A 20,146-nucleotide genomic window follows, 5' to 3' on the forward strand; every position below is an offset into this window, starting at 1 on the left:
ATCTTAAAACCGCTATTCAAGCCTATATGATCAGGGTACCTCTGAATCCATGGTGAAGTTTTACGTTTATAATTTCCAAAATTATTAAGTATCTACTTATTACATCAGATGTTGAAAAATTATTCAAATTAATAGTGGGACTTTTCAATAAGCTCCGTCACAATGCCTGTATTTTTCGAATTTTTTGATATCTAGTTTCAAAAAGAATTCAGTTTCATCAAACATACTTCTAATTGATATTTTAAGCAGCTTGTTACAACAATCAGTAGGTGCTGAGGGTTTACAATGGAAAAGAGTTGAACAGAAAGCTATAAGATCCGAAAAATTAAGAGATAAAAACAGGACCGTATTTCAAAAAAGTTATATAACACATGAATTCTTTCGTTTGCTACTGCTTCGAAAAAAGTGTGCCATTCGGTGAAAGATTGAATTCATTAGAGTGAATTATGTATTTTTTCATGCCAATAACGATATTTCTCTAAAATGTATTAAAAATATAGATTTCGAAGTCTAAAGGAAAAAACTCAATAATCTGAGTACTGCCCTGAAAATATTGAAATTATTTGGAGGGCTGCATGAAGTAAATAAACTCATAAAATTTGAACAAAATCGGATTGCTGATTTGCAAGTTATGGAGATCAGAAATTTAGGCCAATTTGCATGAATCACCCTGTATCTCCGAAACTAACAGTCTTAGGATACAAAACAAGCTACTTTTCTGAAAGGCCTATATGACGTGCGTTCACCACTAGGTTATGGCCAGTCACTCATGTTACACCCTGTATATGAATAAATGGTGGTAACTAGAACTCACTTTTTTTTAATTTTACTATAGAAACAAATTCTTTCGAAAAAAATTTTTCATTTTCGATCCTGCAGATACCTACGTTAAAAGACTGTTTGAAAATCTTGATTTTTGATGAATATGAGTTGTCCAAGTTGATGATCTTCTTATAGATACCCTGTACATTTTTGGTCCAAAACGCAAACAGTCTCATAATACTACGTATTTGCAGGATCGAAAATGAAAAAGGTTTATTCGAAAAAAACCGTTTCTGTAGAAATATTCAAAAAATGTGAGTCCTTGCCGCCACCATATTTTTCATCCCATTTACTCATGAAGCGTTGAGTTTTCACCCAATTCATGGCACATTGCTGAAATTGTTATCAAATAAGCAATACGTTATCTATTGATGCAATTATATACTGGGTGTACCATTTCAAATAGGGAATAAGTAGTATTCTGTTTCCGGTGTAACTGGAAGTTGTAGAGATCTGAAAATATTTTAAAGAGAAGTGGTTCCCTAGAGCGCAGTTGGCGCATAAATAATACGCTCTATTAGTGATGACGTCACACACCGCCATTTTAGTCCTCCTGTCAGTGTTCGGAATCCAAACAAACAAATTGTCGTTCAAATTAGTACGTTGTCGTTGAAGAAATTGGCTTATTTTAATAAATAAGATTATTTAAGCAACGATTGAACTTGAAGTTCAACTAATAAACACGGCTTTTTACAAAATCTGGGGAATGATACAGGATTCAAACTTACTGGTATTAACCCCGTTCCTTATGTCTATCAGTTACTTTTGAAATCGTTTCTCAAATACTCTTAATTATGAAAATAAGCCAATTCCTTCAACGACACCGTACTAATTTGAATGACAATTTATTTGTTTGGATTCCGGACACTGACAGGAGAACCAAAAATGGCGGTGTGTGACGACACACCAATAGAGCGTATCTAACTCTCGAAAACCCCTGAAGTTATGTCTTAGAGATGTTGTTTTTCAATTTATCAACAGTAGAAAATATCTATAAATAGAACGCGATGAACTAAATACTTATTCCCAATATTGGGACACACCGTATATTTATCCGCGAGATAATATTCCGCTAATTAACATGAATAATAGCTTGCGATGCTCTGCTTGAGGCCAAATTCTGAGAACACACGCAAGAAAGTCGATTATATCGACCATAAATAACAGTTAATAAACCTACCCGCAGCCCGCAGTTGCGATGAGGACCCACGAAAACATACGAAAAAAATAACCGGAACGCTTTCGTTTGTATTTCCGGCAGACCCGGAAAAATCTGGCGACGTTTTCGATTCTTCTCACGGCGCCATCACCAGAGCGGCAAAATATATCACGAGCGTATTTTCACTTTCAAATTTCTACTTTCGTTCGTCCTCATTCTGGGGATTGCGATCGAAATGATAAACATTAATGTGAATGCGACTGATGAAGTTGTTGATGGGGGGAAATCTTTGTCTTTGGAATTGTTGAAGAAGGTGGAGAATTTTTAAATTCAGAGCCGTCGGCGTCGCTAGCAAAACTGCCGCCCTAGACAGAGACACAAAAAATCATATGTGAAATTTGTTGAAATAAAAAAAAAATTTAAATCATTCTTCCAAAAACCCAGATTTCTCGGAAAAAGTAGATAATGCCGCCTTCCATTATTTGCCGCCCCTCTAGAGCGGGTCCTGCGGTTTCAGGTTCTTCTGCTCAGTTTTGACTTTATATATAAAAAGCTTGAACATTTTGTTTTTTTTATTTAAATTATTGACTAAAACAATCGTATTATGCGGATGAGCCATTATTTTAAATTCGAATGCACCCACGCCCCACACTAGTTAATTTGATATAAAAAATGAAAAATGTTATAATATAATGGAATGTGGTATGAAATAATAAAACTAACTATCCCTTACTTAAGAAGGATAAATTGGAAATAGTGAAATGGAATCGTTGTTTCGTATATTTTTCATTCCATTCTGAGGAATCAACATTCTGATCGGATAATTGAAAAGAGAAATAATCCAAAAGCGGCTTCAAGTGGCAATAAAATTCGGCAACGTTTAGCAAAGCGAACGCTGACAAGCCTGATGAATGCATGTGTTTTTTTTTTGCTCCAATAAATCGAAAAAAGCCCACCCTGCCACCTCTCTAGCGACGGCCCTGTTTAAAATTAATACTATTCTAACAATTATACAGGGTGTAACATGAGTGACTGGTCATAGCCTAGTGGTCATCCAGCCTTTCAGAAAAGTAGCTTGTTGTGTATCCTAAGACTGTTAGTTTCGGAGATACAGGGTGATTCATGCAAATTGGCCTAATTATCTAATCTAATCTCCATAACTTAGGAATCAGCAGTCCGATTTTGTCCAAATTATGTCGGTTTATTTACTTCATGCAGTCCTTCAAAGCGATTGATGTAATTTGAATATTTTCAGGGCAGTACTCAGATTATTGAGTTTTTTCCTTTATACTTCGAAATATATATGTTTTACACGTTTTAGAGAAATATCGTTATTGGCATGAAAAATACATAATTCAGTCATATGAATTCAATTTTTACACTGAATGGCACACTTTTTCAAAGAATAGAAAACGAAAAAATTCATGTGTTATGTTAGTTTTTTGAAATACGGTCCTAATTTTATTCCTTTTGTGATAATATTTTATGTAATCTGATAATTTTCCGGATTTTATAGCTTTCTGTTCAACTCTCCTTCATTGTAAATCCCTCAGCACCTACTGATTGTTGTAATAACAGGCTGCAGGATAATGTAAACCGTGAGTGTATTTGCTTTATAGCAGAAATAAGTCTTAAAAATTATTTTTTGAGAATATTTATAACTTTTCATTTTATTTCATAACACAGTAACATTTTCCCCATTTTTGTAGCGAATTTTAACATTTTCAATGCGTTGTTGAAGCATGTATCGTTCCATTTTTAGTTATAGCGTAGTTTTTACTCAATCTACTCAAATGTCAAAAAATGGCAGCTTCAAAAGTGACAGCCGCCCAAATAGCGGGCTCTTCAAAATGAAACCTCTCATTGGAAAAACCTGTATATTAAAAATATCTGCGCCTTCGTCTTTTACAGCTTTCTCAGCATACTAGATGTCCCGTATGTAATCTGCACTTGAATTGCTACACTCTGTAATTGTTCAATTGATGTCGAAGTGTAATACTTTCATGTGTTTGAGGTCAAGGTTAAAAATGCAAGTATTCAGTCTTGCGTAAAGTGATAGTACGTTTATTCATAACGAAAGTTATATGTAGGCGGCCGTCAATTTCACTGTTTTGAAATGCTTATGCTAATGGAATCTCATTGACTGAATTTTTATTCTAATGTTTTAACAATTATTCTAGGTTACAAAAATCTGTTATAGTCTGTGGTGAATAATATGAATCATTATTGCCACAACTGTCTTCTATACCGTTTTCAAAATTTCCGCTCGTGAAATACATACAGACCATGAACAACTTTAGTCCCGTATCAGTCTGTCGGTCTGTGTATTCGCAAAAATTCTTGTAACAGCCTAAACTTCTACAAATTTTATCCGATATTATCGAAATTTGGTATGGGTATTCTTTTTGGGCATAATCAAATTCAGCTTTTCCAGATATATCGTTGAGCAGCAGGTACAGGGTGATTCACTTATCTTGGTAACCTCATAGTTTTCTCGAAAACGACCGATATATTTTTTTTTATTCTATAAACGGAGTTTTGTCAATGTTGACTTGAGATGCGAAAAAAATGGAAATAATAAATAGGTAGTTGGTTACAAAGCCTCCTTAGATTTTGTGAAACGAAATAATCGTATCTAAAGGGTGTTTTTTTAAAGCTATAGAAATTTAAATTGCAATAAAACAACGATGGATTATTCGATTGACCTGAATTTTATTTATCCGCAAGATTATCTTGTGGCATTACATTTTAAATTTGATTTCTGGCATGGCCATGGCTGGCTCGGATGTAGTCCAATCTGGACGTCCAATTTTCGATGACTTTTTCCAACATTTATGGCCGTATATCGGCAATAACACGGCGAATGTTGTCTTCCAATTGGTCAAGGGTTTGTTACTTATCCGCATAGACCAATGACTTTACATAGCCCCATAGAAAGAAGTCTAGCGGAGTTAAATCACAAGATCTTGGAGGCCAATTCACAGGTCCAAAACGTGAAATTAGGCGGTCACCAAACGTGTCTTTCAATAAATTGATTGTAGCACGAGCTGTGTGACATGTTGCGCCGTCTTGTTGGAACCACAGCTCCTGGACATCATGGTTGTTCAATTCAGGAATGGAAAAGTTAGTAATCATGGATCTATACCGATCACCATCGACTGTAACGTTCTGGCCATCATCGTTTTTGAAGAAGTACGGACCAATGATTCCACCAGCCCATAAAGCGCACCAAACAGTCAGTTTTTCTGGATGTAACGGTGTTTCGACATACACTTTGAGGATTAGCTTCTCTCCAAATGCGGCAGTTTTGTTTGTTGACTTAGCCATTCAACCAGAAGTGCGCTTCATCGATAAACAAAATAAAATGGACGTAGTGCGCGATACGTATTCCGCACAGAACCATTCTTCAACCTCAACAATCACTTCTTCATTAGAGCCAAATTTCTAACCCTGGAGCACCTAATTTTAACCGTTTTTGCCGATGAAGCAGTCTTGCTTTGCTTGTACAGTATTTGCAATTACCGATAATTTTTCACGTTTTAGATTGAATAGACAATTTGGTGAAATCGATAGCCACAAGAAAATATCCAATAACTATTTTCTACTAATACAAAAACCTCTGCAATTTCCAACCTAGCGAGACTAAGTCAGCTGTAAAATGCAGCAGATATACCTACTTTTATATTCTTGGCACGCGTAATCATGAAGAATAATGCAATTTTATTTATTACTTTTCCACACATCGATTTATTTATCTAGTTTCTCCTAGATAAATCGATAGAAGAGAGAAATCTTTAATCGTTCAATTAAATATTTGCCATGTCTTGTGAATATCTCAGAATCTACGATTTGTATAACTTGAACTCTTCATATATTGAATCACCTCTATTGTTTGAGAATCAACAGGTGAAAAATAATATTCGCATATTTGTCCGGCGATCAGTTCAGTGGCAGCTCGTTCCTCGAACAGATCGCTTCAAATTTTAGGAAAATGTCTGGGTCTTTCGAATTTCAAACGCTAAGGTTTGACACACTGATAACGAATCTGGACATCATGGTTGTTTAATTCAGGAATGAAAAAGTTAGTAATCATGGCTCTATACCGATCACCATTGACTGTAACGTTCTGGCCATCATCGTTTTTGAAGAAGTACGGACCAATGATTCCACCAGCCCATAAAGCGCACCAAACAGTCAGTTTTTCTGGATGTAACGGTGTTTCGACATACACTTGAGGATTAGCTTCACTCCAAATGCGCTTCATCGCTAAACAAAATAAAATGGACGTAGTGCGCGATTCGTATTCCGCACAGAACCATTATTTTCAAAATAAAATTGCACTATTTGCAAGCGTTGTTCAGGCGTGAGTCTATTCATGATGAATTGCCAAACCAAACTGTGAATAAATCACTTGACAGCTGTTAAATCGGTCGCTATCTTGAACAGTAATGCCAACTTAAAGTTGTATACCTCGATAAAAACCTTCTATACAAGAAATAGAAGTGTTGAAATGCCAAGAAATACATTAAGTGAAGGAAAAATGAGTTAAATAAGTTATGCAAAAAAGTATTTTAATGCGTTACTTCAAAGAACTCAAGTGTTTAAAAAGCAAGTGAAAAAGATGATAGACAAATAAGAGTTGATTAGTAAATTGTTGAAATGCAGAAATTATGTTTTTGTGATAGAAAAGCCTAAAGACATAATTGAAATAAAAGTGTATAAAGAGACTAAAATAAATACGAGAACCAGGGAACATAAATGGGTATAAGTGGGTGGAAGTAAGGGCCATTCTATGTACGGGCAACATATAGCCCCCTATAGGTCCTATATTATTAGGTTCATATAGTGAAAAATGGAATAAATTATTATTATTACCTGTTCTTTCAAAAAAAGAAAAAAAATAAAAATTTTTTGGACTAAAGTAGAAATTCATTTTATTATTAGATTCCTACTACCTGCCTCCCCTCACGAGCCTCCACTGGATCGGATGCTTTCTCGAGATGAAAGTAAAAGTTGCTAGCTCGAGACGATCGATAAATTATCAGAAATTACCACCGTTTTCGCGAAAAACGCCGCTTCGTGGCGCAAAAGCCCCAACTTTCAAACTGCCGCCAATTTAGGAAAAATAATAATCTAATAATAACAGTCATCGGGTTTATCACAGCCACTGATTCGTCAAGCGTGCCCGTACTTTCTTCTTTTGGTCTCTGCTGGAAAGCCAGCAGTCTTCGGTTGACGGTGAAAGCTTTATTCTCATCTCGCTGCGGTCCTCCGCAAGACAATGTGCAGACGACAGTCGAAGATGCCGAAAAAAATTTGCTGGTGACGCGCTTTATTATGCTGGACGACATAGCGGGCAAATATGGTTGTGGGTTACGCCTTTAGTGCGATTTTTTTGTGCGCATTTTTGGCGACTTGCGACTGTTCTGCCGATGTTAATCAGGTGAGTGCAAATAGCGGATTTATTTAGAGAAAATCTCAATTGTTCAAACTATGGACTTGATTGAAAAAAATTGTTTTTTATTTCAAATGGTGAAATTTGGTTTGGTTTATCAAAGTTTCGTCAAATTCGGTTCAGAAATATTTTTACATGTAAGCAAACAAGAGTATACAGTTAGTTTTGGATGCATTGATTTTGATTTCTCATCGGTGGTAATACACTGCGCAAAAAAATGAACTCTGAAGAGCATGACAGCATTTTAATAGATATTTGTCATTTAATTTAAGAATATCACAAATATAACAAAAAACGTTATCGTAATCAGATATCATATCAAACCTTCTATTTAAGGAACTTAGTGTTTGATCAATTATTTTCAAAAAGAAATGTATTTTTAAAGCGATTTTTGGATCTTGAGGTGCCTCATCCGTCTGTTCATAATCGAACAATTTTGGTTTATACTTTCGTGTTACAGTTTATAATGGAGAAAAACCTTGATCTATCTCAAGAGCAGCCGCTAGTTTTCCAGCTTCTGCAAGTTTTTCCTCGAGAACATTATCATCCCTGTAATTTTTGAAATGATCAACTAAATTCTTCAAATAGTTTTGGCACACTTTGATGTCAATCGCTACACTTTGCATCATTTAGCTAACAATATTAATCTGGAATGAAACATCATAAGAAATTATTATACTTCAAATAAATTTAAAAGAATGAATATTTAATGAAAGAGAACTTGCTTTATGTCTAGTTTCTATGTTAAAAGTATCATTTTCTGCTATTTCTAAAAGGCTATCACATATTTGAAAAAAATGAAACTTTAGCATCAATTCTACTTGACCATCTAGTATCACTTAGAGGTTTTAGATGTAACGGCCTCTGGTGGCATAAATCTGAAACTTGTGAATGGGAAAAAAGATGCCCTCAACAGTTGTATGAAAACTGTGCTTTTATGGTGTAGAAAAATTTTTCTGGTAAGAATGGATGCCTAATTCGGATTCTACGACCCCGAAACCCTCTAAAACTATCATAAAATGTTTGAATTCGATCGGTCGATTTTTTCGGAAAAACCAAGACTATAACCTTGGATATTTTTTCGCCAAAAAAAGTTTTTGGTTCAGATCGACTTTAAAATTTGATATTTCGAAGAATTTTTTCTGCTGAATCCGTTTTTGCAATCAGTTCCTCTCTAGGAGTCACCAAAATTGAGTTATTCCGAATTTTGTGAGAAAATTTAAAGGGAGTATGGTCTGCCCTCTGGTGGCATAAATATGAGGCTTCTAAAATGAGTATGCCTGCCCCACAACTGAGACTATCCAGTTGTGTAAAAACTGTGCTCTCAAGGTGTAGAAAAAAATTCCTGTTAAGAATCAATGACAAATTTGGAATCTACGACCTTGAAACCCTCTAAAACCATCATAATATAACCTTGGATAGTTTTTCGCCAAAAAAAGATTTTGATTCAGATCAACTTCAAAATTTGATATCAAGAAGAATTTTTCACGCTGAATTTCCATTTGTAATCAGTTCATCCATAGAATTCCCCAAAACTGAGTTAATTGGAGTTTTGTGGGAGGGATTTTTTCAAGGGGTTTGGTCTTCTCTCTGATGGCCAAAATTTGTGTATTGTAAACTGGGCAAGCACAGATTTACATGTCCCAAAATTGCGACATTCCTTTGAATAAATTTCAACAAATTTTTTTTTGATGAATTATGGTTCATAAAAATCATAAATGTTGTCGGATCATCTTCAAAATTTGAGATCTTGAAGAATTTTCCATGCTGAACACTAACCCGCAATCAGTTTTTTAAACATAGTTCAAAACTGAAATATTCCCAATTTCGCAAGAAAATTATGATTTAATTATGTAGAAACACTTCTCTGCTAAGAATCGATACCTACTTCGGCATCTACGATCTGAAAACCCCTCAAATAACGCGGAAAATATGTTTTTGACCTAATACAGAACTAGTAACAATCGAATTATGTCATTTTCCCTAAAAAAATCAAAAATTTGAATCAGTGAACAATTTGGCTATACCTAAGCCATCTACCCCCATTTTACTGAACTAATTATTCCCGCGGCCAAATACGTATAGATTCCTGTGATACTTTCCCCCTCACCAATAACGGGTTCGAGCTACTCTTCATAGATGACACCAGTGAATTCTAGAAGAAAATGCAATTTGAAAAATTCCACTAAGAGAGTTTATGACCGGATCTGCTTCAAAATTTAATATAAAGCGGAAATCTCTCTGGAACTATAATGAAATGTTTGAATTGAATAGGAAAATTTTTCGAATAGTGAGAGAGAGAAACTAAATTTATTGATCATGTTAATCAAATGGCTATCGACCGCGCAGTCTTTCAGCCAATTTTTCGAATATTTTTTCGCAAAAATAAATTTTTTATTCAGATCGACTTCAAAATTTGATATTATGAAGAATTTTGTATGCTGAATTCCTATTCGCAATCAGTTCCTCCCTAGAAAACCACAAAATTGAGTTATTTCGAGTTTTGTAAGAGAATTTAAAGTGGGTTTGGTCTGCCCTCTGGCATGGGCGCCCGCAGGGGCGCCAAAATATGTTCCGCACGCGGGCGTTGATGTCCCTTGCGAGGGCCCTGATCTTATGAAGCCGACTCTGCCTTTAAGCATTTTTGATCAATATGTTTTTATTATTTTGAAGGCGTTTCCTAATTCTATTTCGAATGAGTTCCATTAAGTCTGTGGCTTTCATTTGTCGAAGATTTGAAGAAATTTTGAATTGATAATATGAGGTTTTTAACAGCTATACATATTTCAGGTATATAATTGATTTGGTGATTTCCAAACTATTGAACTATAATTTTTTTAATTTGTATCACCGAAAATACTGATAAATGGTCTGAATCTAGCTCATTGATAGCAGGGGTTCTTTAATCGACAGGTTCTTTTGTGAGCATTTGATCAAATGTTTAAGAATTTCCTTTATTTGTTCAATAGTGAGTGTATGAATTTTATGGGAAGTTCAGAATATTTTACTTTGAAGCAACTTTCCATTTTTATTATTTATTCTGCAATTCCTTAAGGTATTCCCACACTGTTGAAATCTCTTGATTTTACGTCCCAGTGCCCTAGAGTTCAGAGTCAATTTAAGCATAATGTTAATTTATGTTCATTATTAAAATCGACTATTGTAAAATCCCTAACTTCAAATGCCTGGCTTTCTAAATTTACAATGATATCTAGATATCTATTTCGGTGTAATTATTAAATGAACAGTGCCGTTTTCCCGAGAATTGAGCAGTGTGTGGCGCCATCTCACATGCTCGCAAAAGTCACCACAACCTAAATTGTAATATAGTATAAATGTAAATTTTCTCTTGCAGACCTTTCCATTGACAAACAGAACCGAAACGTCTGAAATATCTACAAGGCACGGAAAACTGCTCTTCAACCAGATCTCCAGCATCTTCAACATTTTCGGCGGTATCCCATCAATAACAGACGATGATGACAGCGACGAAGATGACGATGGAGCAAGAGAAAAAAATTGCACCTGCGGTAAGTTTATACACCAAAACTTTCGAAAGAAATACCTTAATCAAATGGTGAACAGGTAGGTTCTTAAAACCACCTCTTGGACAGGCACCAAGTGCTCACTATCCAGTTTTTTGCATGCAGAATTATTAGCAAATGAAAGATACGTGGAAACAACCCTAAAAATAAAATAGTCGAGTTGATGGCAGCTCAAAGGAGCTGCCATGTCATCGATTCGAAGTTGATAAGAGTTTGCCAAAGGAAAATCAATGAATTAGACAAAAAAAAATGGTTTTCCTCAGTGTGAGTTTCTGGTCACTGAAGAATCAAAGAAAACGATCGAAGAGGCCAATATTCTTGCCAGAAAGGTAGGACGAACAACTTTTACTGGCTCCTTACTGTGGTATAGAAAAATGCTTTAAAAAAAGTTTTGAAAGAAAGAAGAATCAGAAAGAGAAATACTCTTTCAGGGATAGATTACTCCAACAAGTTCTTTGTGGACCTCATAAAGAACATGCTACACCTCCTCACTGGATTCCTAAGAAGGTATTGCTACCTCAGCAAGCACCTAATGAGAATATAGGGTTACCAGAAACTGACGAGTGCAGGTTTTGTTAAGAGGAGGAAGAAACTCTTGATCAACTGATCTCAGAAAGTCTTGCCATTGCAAGCCAAGGCAAAAAATAATTAGAACAAGAGAAAATTGTAGAAGTGAGGAAGTAGCCTGCCTCAAAATGAACCTCAAAGGGGCGCATATCTACATCACCACGGACAGCCAAACCACGCTGAGATCCCTGAAATCGTGTTGTCAGGGGTCTTTGCTGACTTGGGAGTGCCGTAACTCCATAAAGCAACTGGCCAGAGGAAATAAGGTGACTCTACTATGGGTACCAGGGCACTGTGGGGTTGAAGAAAATGAAAGAGCTGATGAACTTGCAAAAAGTGCATCAAGGTTAATACCTGCTGGACCTGAGCCTTTCTGTGGGATAGGAAAAGACCAATATAAAGCTGCGGTCCAGCTATGGGAGTTGAACAGCAGGACAATCCACTGGACTAACACTCCTAGACTTGTTCAGGCAAAGAAATTCGTGAGGTTTCACCTACCTACGCCAAAAAGCTCCTGAAGCTGTCGCGAGCCGTTCTTCGGGTGATGGTGGGACAGCTGACGGGGCACTGTCGGTACAAACATCATTTTTACCGTATGGGAAAGTCAGCAGACGAGATTTGCAGGATCTGTGGATCGGAAGCAGAAACAGCCGAACACTTGATATGCAAGTGTGCGGAGCTGGCTGGCCTAAGAACTATTCACATGGGTAAGCCGGTCCTGGATACCAGAAGAGGTAACGGCCAAGGCCCCTAAGGAGGTTGTCAATTTTATTAACGTCGTTGACGACCTCCCTGGGTTTCTATGAATGAGTAGGGTAGAGAACAAAAGATCTGCATGGTCGCAGTTTCCGGAAGGCTTACCGAACCAAAACGACCCCAATTCAAATAATAATAAGTAGCCTCCTTGAAGCCACCAACATGACTTAAGAATGTTAGTATTTGTGTTTGCTGGGTTATAATTCTTTTGAGTATCTTTTCAGAATGTGGAGTGTCCAACCAAGAGGATAGGATAGTTGGTGGTCGCCCGACAAGCCCTAATCGATATCCATGGATCGCCAGGATTGTATATGAAGGACGTTTCCACTGCGGAGGATCTGTTATCTCCAAGGATTATATACTTACGGCTGCTCATTGCGTTAGAAAGTGAGTCTTGAACAGATTTTTAAAATTCCGGGATTTTCACCATGGTCTCCCCTACGGAAGTAAACATCTTCAAAGTTATATAGGTCATGAAATGATATAACTTAAAACTTCTGAAGGTATCTTCTGGACTGGACCACGCTTGAAAAGCCCAGAAAACCAAAATGTCTTATAAGCTAACCAAATATTCTTCATAGTGCTCCACAACTTACTACTACAAAAATTTCCTGTTTCTTCCAGATTGAAACGTTCCAAAATAAGAGTCATTTTAGGGGACCACGATCAGTCTACAATGACCGATGCTCCAGCCAAGATGAGAGCAGTTGCCGAAATAATCAGACATAGAAATTTCGATACAGATTCCTACAACCACGACATAGCCCTGATCAAATTGAGAAAACCTGTGGATTTTGGAAAGAACATCAAAGCTGTGTGTTTACCGAAAAGTGAGTAAAGATGAATTGGAAGGTCTAAAGCCTCTTAACAATGCTAATAGAATAATTAGACATTCGTACCATGAACCTATCCTGAAAATTGTAAGTCAGTGGTACAAGTTGTATACGGCAGCAGGCCGAACAGAACTGATTGTGACTTCAAATTCTTCATCAATCAAATTCAATTTAAGGCCATTCTCGACGCTCGAAACTGATACCTGATACACATTTGAATGAATTTGAAGAAGCGCATAAAATATTTCACATATATTCACACAACCCCCTAACGTTAAGTAATCACTAATCATAAACAATTTATAAAGGGTGTTTTTTTTTGGAGCTATAGAACTTTAAATTGCAATAAAACAACGATGGATTATTCGATTGACATGAATTTTATTTATCCGCATATTAATCTTGTGGCATTACATATTAAATATGATTTCTGGCATATGACCGCCACGGCTGGCTTGGATGTAGTCCAATCTGGACGTCCAATTTTCGATGACTTTTTCCAACATTTGTGGCCGTAAATCGGCAATTACTCGGCGAATGTTGTCTTCCAAATGGTCAAGGGTTTGTGGCTTATCCGCATAGACCAATGACTTTACATAGCCCCACAGAAAGTAGTCTAGCGGTGTTAAATCACAAGATCTTGGAGGCCAATTCACAGGTCCAAAATGTGAAATTAGGCGGTCACCAAACGTGTCTTTCAATAAATCGATTGTGGCACGAGCTGTGTGACATGTTGCGCCGTCTTGTTGGAACCACAGCTCCTGGACATCATGGTTGTTCAATTCAGGAATGAAAAAGTTAGTAATCATGGCTCTATACCGATCACCATTGACTGTAACGTTCTGGCCATCATCGTTTTTGAAGAAGTACGGACCAATGATTCCACCAGCCCATAAAGCGCACCAAACAGTCAGTTTTTCTGGATGTAACGGTGTTTCGACATACACTTGAGGATTAGCTTCACTCCAAATGCGGCAGTTTTGTTTGTTGACGTAGCCATTCAACTAGAAGTGCGCTTCATCGCTAAACAAAATAAAATGGACGTAGTGCGCGATACGTATTCCGCACAGAACCATTATTTTCGAAATAAAATTGCACTATTTGCAAGCGTTGTTCAGGCGTGAGTCTAATCATGATGAATTGCCAAACCAAACTGAGAATAAATCACTTGACAGCTGTTAAATCGGTTGCCATCTTGAACAGTAATGCAAACTTAAAGTTATATACCTCGAAAAAAAAAACACCCTATACATAAACTACCCCTACAATGTAAAAACCAACCATTGATTTTTTTTAGTTTCTGATCCCTCCGGCAAGGTGGGTACTGTAATAGGTTGGGGCAGAACATCAGAGGGAGGCATGCTCCCAAATGTGGTGCAAGAAGTCCAAGTTCCTATACTTACACTATCCCAGTGCCGTGCTATGAAATATAGGGCTTCAAGGATAACCCCATATATGCTCTGCGCAGGCCGAGGATCCATGGATTCTTGTCAAGGTGACAGTGGAGGACCTCTGGTTATACAAAACAAGGACAAATACGAAGTTGTAGGTAAGTTTCGAAAATCGACCATAAGCATCATTTGTGTTGAAAGACCAATTCGTTTAACTTGCTTACTATTTCAGGAATTGTATCTTGGGGTATAGGCTGTGGAAGACCAGGGTATCCAGGTGTGTACACCAGAGTTACAAAGTACCTGAATTGGCTGAGATTGAATTTGGAAGACACCTGTGTTTGTTCTTAATTTAATTAATTTATTATATTTTTTAAGAAATAAATTATGTCCCACATTATCGTCTTATTTTTGTGGGAGGTAGTATTTTAAATGAATTCTGATACACTCATAGTCCTTCTTGAAAATATTTCGAGACAGCAAAAAAACATTTTTAAATATTATAAGTTTTGTTTCTCTTCTGAGAAATTATGGATATCTAGGTATATTGGTTCTTACTGAAATGTGAAAATCAAATAATTATTTGAATTTCTTTGAATGTGTAAAATGTGTTATTGTATGTAATAACTTCTTTACTCTTTGAGATATAATCTGAGACTTTTGAAATGTTGTAAATGACTTGTAACTTTGACTAATTTTTTAATATTTTAAACATCTAGATGAAATTCTGCATACTGAGGTATTCAAAATTAGTTTCATTTTATTATGAAAATCATTATATATTAAATTTAAATCATTGGAGATGAATAAAATAACAAGAGATATAAAAATTATCAGAGCCTGTTGTAAATAGATCAAAGAGGTATTTGCCAAAAGAAAAGTGTGTAAAAAATTACCAACTACGATTGGATCATTTTAAAACTGATTTATTGAAAAGAAATTCGTAACAATTTGAAAAAAACCGAGAGATAAAAATATAGATTACATAAGAATGAGTTCTTCCTAAAGTCTAGTCTCTCACCAGTTCGGTACATTACATCACAAAGAAAATGACTCTACATTCTTCCACAAGACAGTTTGAGATTCATTATCTAATCTACACCTGCCTTCAGTACCAAAAATATCGGCACAAAAAAATACAAACATCTTAAAATATAATCTTAAAATTTATTGATCATATCGAATAAGTTATCAATTCACATTTAACTCTATCCAATGAACTGAACAAAGCACAAAACCTATTAGGAATACATCTAACTCTGATCCATTAATACACATTCATTATGGTTGGAAGAGGAATCCCTCTTGATCGATTCGAATATGAGTTCCAATTCCGAGATGCTCTTGATCTGGGTTACGAATTCAACCAGCTGGGGGTTCTTGTCGGCATCTGGTATGCTTAACAGAGCATGCACCGCCCTCAAAGCAGATCTCTTCAACTCGTCCTGCTTCTCATATTCTTGCTTCACCGAATTAGCCTTAACCTTTTGAACACAGGTCATTCTGATGGGTTCTATTAGCCTGTCTACACGTTGGAGCACAGCACCGGGACAGATTTGTGCCAGTCTGGCAACCATCAGGTATGTCAGCATCTTGATATCGTAGTGGTCTTTGAGGCCACCTTCTACGTGATCGATGAAATCAAAGATATCAATCCTGTCTAAACAGGAGTCCAATATGGTGTACATACATTCGAAAGCCGCCTTTCTTATATCCAAACCATCGTCCACTGAGTGTTTGAACGGACCCATTTCTACCTCTCTTATCAGTTCTTGTCTCACTTTGGTTTCTTTGTATAGATGGGGCACCACCTGACTGAGCAGGTCCCTGATCAAAGATGGCTTGTTGTGCGCCGCAGAGTTGAAGGCCACCAAGGCTACACGTCTTACATTCAGGTCTTCGTCTTCCAAGGCATTCAGGAAGTGGGCTATGCAGTGGCGTAACAGGGGATCGATGGGCGAAGGTTGGTCACTTATGGTGAATTTGATAGCTGTGACTACAGTCGTTCTCATCAAGGCGGATGTAGAGGTGAGGGAGGCAGTAAGTAAGGGCAAGCGATTTGCGGGATCAATCAAAGTTAACTTACCGAGACATTCGGCTACTACATTTCTTGTACCCTCCTCTCTACACTCACAATGGGTGTATAACTGCCTCCAGATCCCCTGAACGAAAGGTAGCAGCTGTTGGATTCCTGCTGGAGTGGCTGACAAACATGTTATAACCTCCTTCAGGGCATGTAAAAGGAGATACTGCCTCCTAGGCTGTTCCTCAGTCTCTTTCATCAAGAATGGCAGATACTGCTCCAGATTACCTATAGCTATACTGCCTAAAGCATAACTAGCCGCTGATTTAACCTCTTCCGAAACTACCGTGAAAGAGTTCAATATGGCCTTTTTAAGGTTAGGCATCGAGGTCAAGTCTATCTCTCTGCCGATCTCACCAACCACCAATAGGGCGAACATATGCTGGGTGTCGTTTTCGGCTTTCTCGATTTCTCGTATGAACTGAGGCACTAGGGGAAGGACGTGCTCCTGACAGGTGACAGTTATGGCGGCAACGCACTTGGCCAGCGAGTAGAACGCCTGTTTGTGCAGGGTGCAGGGAGTCTTCTTGGTGATTGGATCTACAAACTTCTGGATCAGGTGGTTGAACGTCAGATCCGGAAGGTTGCAACGGATCAAAGCACGGAAGAAATCCAGCAATGCGTTCAGGGCCGAACCCTGTAACAGGGGAGACTTCACCAGCTTCATCACCTGCGGCAAGATGGCGCTATTGACGTCTTTGAGAGCCGTGGGATATAACTCGGCTATGGTCTTCAGAAGTACCAAAGTCCATTGGGTGATATGCAGATCGGCCTCATCCAGCAACGGTGGTAGTTCTACTACCACGCAGTCTAACAAATCCACGTAAACGTTCTTTTGGTACTTGACCAGCAAGACGTTGAGTAGCTGGAGAGAACCGAGCTTGAGCGCCCTCTGGTTCTTCCTGAGGAACGATCCAAGGATTGGTATCGCCTCGTTCAGTATCGGAAGCTGTATTTCGAGGGGGGAACCTGCTATCTTGGTCAGAGCTTTAACGCAGGTCAGTCTGGTAATTTCATTCTTCAAACGATCGATGTAGATGGGAAGACAGGCTGGGAGCTCGTGTTGCAATTCGTCGCCAAAGTTGCATATTATTTGGCCCATGGTGGAAATGGCTTTCTCCTTAACCTCCTGGTCTATGTCGGCCGCCTTGAGCCGTACCAGAGTGCACTGGTAAATTTGTGGGACGTACGGCTCATAGTCGAATTTGGACTTTGTGTTCAAAGGACGGATCACCTTCACTAGTTCCTGTAGCACATTGAGGGCCTCGGCTGTGATCTTGTAGAAGCTGTCTCCTACGGCAGTTATGATCGGGGGTAACAGCACATGAATGTACGCATGGAAACATTCCGGATAATGGGATGTTAATAGGGAGTGGATGAACGAGAGTGACTCGATTTTCATGTTGCTGCTGACGTTCTTCTCCCCTAAGGAATAGAGTAAACCAGGTATTATATTACCGATTTCATTGGTCAAAGCGCCAGGCACGGCGTTGCACAGTTCCTTGAGTAGATGGAAACAGTCTTGTCGAGTCTTCATGCTCTTCTCCTTCATCTGGTTCTGAAGACCTTTAATGAGAAGAGGTACCTGTTTCTGTAACAAGAAAACCGGCATTTCCTCCTGTTCCATAGAGTTGGGGTCCACGTTGTGACTGAGGTTCGATCTGGTCTGTTTTAATAGGGCTATGTAAGCGTGGAAGATATCCGATTTAACATTCTCCTCCCTTTCCTTGAACCTGCTGATCAAGGCAGGAGACAAACTCTCATAGAAATCCGACAATAAATCATGCCTAGTAGTTATTACAGATTCCAGACATTTGGCAGCAGATCTCCTGACTTTCCAACTCATATCATCATCATCACTATACTCATCATTTTCTTCAGGGTCGTCTTCATCTTCGCAACCTTCCATATCCTCCATGTTCATCTCATCCTCATCATAATTGTAATTTGGATCATAAGTCATATATTTGAGAGATAAGTTTATGATGTTCGGTATGTATTCGATGATTTCTTTCGGACATCTAGTAACGAAACTTTCAAATGCTTGCAGAGAGAACTCCCTGAGTTCATCATCGTCTACCTCACTACAGCTTAATATCAGAGGTACGAATTTTGGAATGAACTCACCGAATTTCTGGCCAGATTGCCTACAAACGGCAGCGACACACTGAACATAGGTTCTCATTTGGGAACTTGGCACATCTGAACAAAGTCCGTTGTATAGATGCTCTATGAGTTTGTAGTAGAGGCTTGAATTGCAAGAGAGTATGAGATTACTGCATGCAGTGATTGTACGTTTTCTTATAGCCTGTCTTTGAGAACCCAGCTGCGGTAAAAGGGACATTAGAATCATGGCATGGAAGCTTTGAAGAACTGTACCAAAACGGAACAAAAGATCTGATATTATATCCAAGGCCTCTAACTGGACAGATACATCTTCCCTGTCAATAGCAGTTACTAATCTTCCAGTGATTTTTCTGCAAATATTTCCAGAAAGACCCCCTGTTGCTTGGGGGAGTTCAGAGATGACTGTTTTGAGTCCAATGCTAGATATATCACGTAACTGCTCTTTATCAGATATCATGTTTGTACATAAAGTCTCAACAATCGACTCAACCTGTACTTCTTTAACTTTGTTCACCAAAGGTCCCAGGCATTTAACAGCAAGGTTTTGGACTTCACCATTCTTATCTTCGAGTAGTTTTAGTAGCATTCGTACAACTTTTCTTTCTGAATCATCGTCTAATTTGATACTGTCTTTTTGTAGTTCAGACATAAGATCATTTGTAGCCATAAAACGAAAATCTTTATCAGAAGACTGCATTTTTTCCAGCAGATTGGCAATATGATATGATACGCTAGCCATGATGATATTTTTTCTTTTCAATGAAAATTTCTTGAAACAGACAGACAACAAAATAGAGTGAAATTTTCCAGAGTATATGAATTTTAGCAACTTTTTAACATATTATTCTCGCAATGTTGATTAATGTATGGATCAATTCGGTTTTTGAACTCTTCAATCGGCTTTTAATGGATAACGTTTAGTATGTTGGGGTTACCTTATTTTTGACATTCGGTACGTATCTTTGTTCATTACAATCTGAAAAATAAAACGCTTATTTTTAATTATTCTAATTTTTCCATCAGAAATTCCAAAAAATTACTAAAAATGTACTCACCGATGATGAATACAATGGATAATAAAGAAAATTATTAATGTTGGAGAATCAGTGCAAAATTATAATCACAATATGAATTGCAGACATATATATAAACATACCATAGAAGAATATGACGGAGTTTGAATTTTTTTACATTTATCTTATCAGATTTCTTGTAATTTTCAAAAAAGAGGGAATAAGAAATTGTTAATGAGTTTACAATGAGCCAAAAAACTGAAAATGAGAGGTGTAATAATTCAGAACTCAAGTTATGGTTAGAGAAGTCTTAAAAATCATAAGCTTTGCTTCGGATGAAAAAAACTGGTTCAATTAAAAAAATTTCTCAATAAAAAAAGCGTGTCCATAAAATT

The 20,146-nt window shown here is 37.4% G+C and overlaps 2 protein-coding genes across 2 annotated transcripts; one reads left to right on the forward strand and one right to left on the reverse strand.

The window, feature by feature from the left end:
• Positions 1-7,111: 7,111 nt before the first annotated feature.
• Positions 7,112-14,928, forward strand: LOC123670592 (coagulation factor IX-like). Its single transcript, XM_045604097.1, has 6 exons — positions 7,112-7,424; positions 10,792-10,966; positions 12,529-12,691; positions 12,929-13,134; positions 14,435-14,686; positions 14,761-14,928. The coding sequence occupies exons 1-6, from the start codon at positions 7,344-7,346 to the stop codon at positions 14,877-14,879; spliced, it is 996 nt and encodes a 331-aa protein (XP_045460053.1). The 5' UTR covers positions 7,112-7,343; the 3' UTR covers positions 14,880-14,928.
• A 510-nt stretch (positions 14,929-15,438) lies between these two features.
• On the reverse strand, positions 15,439-19,998 carry LOC123672720 (cullin-associated NEDD8-dissociated protein 1). The gene is made up of 2 exons (XM_045607011.1): positions 19,794-19,998; positions 15,439-19,714 (listed from the first exon to the last, which is right to left on the reverse strand). Exon 2 carries the CDS (start codon positions 19,475-19,477, stop codon positions 15,782-15,784), a length of 3,696 nt encoding a protein of 1,231 aa, XP_045462967.1. The 5' UTR covers positions 19,478-19,714; positions 19,794-19,998; the 3' UTR covers positions 15,439-15,781.
• Positions 19,999-20,146: the final 148 nt, after the last annotated feature.

Source organism: Harmonia axyridis, chromosome 1, assembly GCF_914767665.1.
Source record: "Harmonia axyridis chromosome 1, icHarAxyr1.1, whole genome shotgun sequence".
Lineage (NCBI taxonomy): Eukaryota > Metazoa > Arthropoda > Insecta > Coleoptera > Coccinellidae > Harmonia > Harmonia axyridis.

What these genes read in the sequence shown, in the direction of transcription:
- LOC123670592 (XM_045604097.1), top strand. Translation starts at nt 7,344, where the DNA reads ATGGTTGTGGGTTACGCCTTTAGTGCGATTTTTTTGTGCGCATTTTTG. An exon ending in GTTCTGCCGATGTTAATCAG is followed by an intron (nt 7,425 to 10,791) that starts GTGAGTGCAAAT and finishes TTTCTCTTGCAG; the next exon opens with ACCTTTCCATTGACAAACAG. An exon ending in GCTGCTCATTGCGTTAGAAA is followed by an intron (nt 12,692 to 12,928) that starts GTGAGTCTTGAA and finishes TGTTTCTTCCAG; the next exon opens with ATTGAAACGTTCCAAAATAA.
- LOC123672720 (XM_045607011.1), bottom strand. Translation starts at nt 19,477, where the DNA reads ATGGCTAGCGTATCATATCATATTGCCAATCTGCTGGAAAAAATGCAG.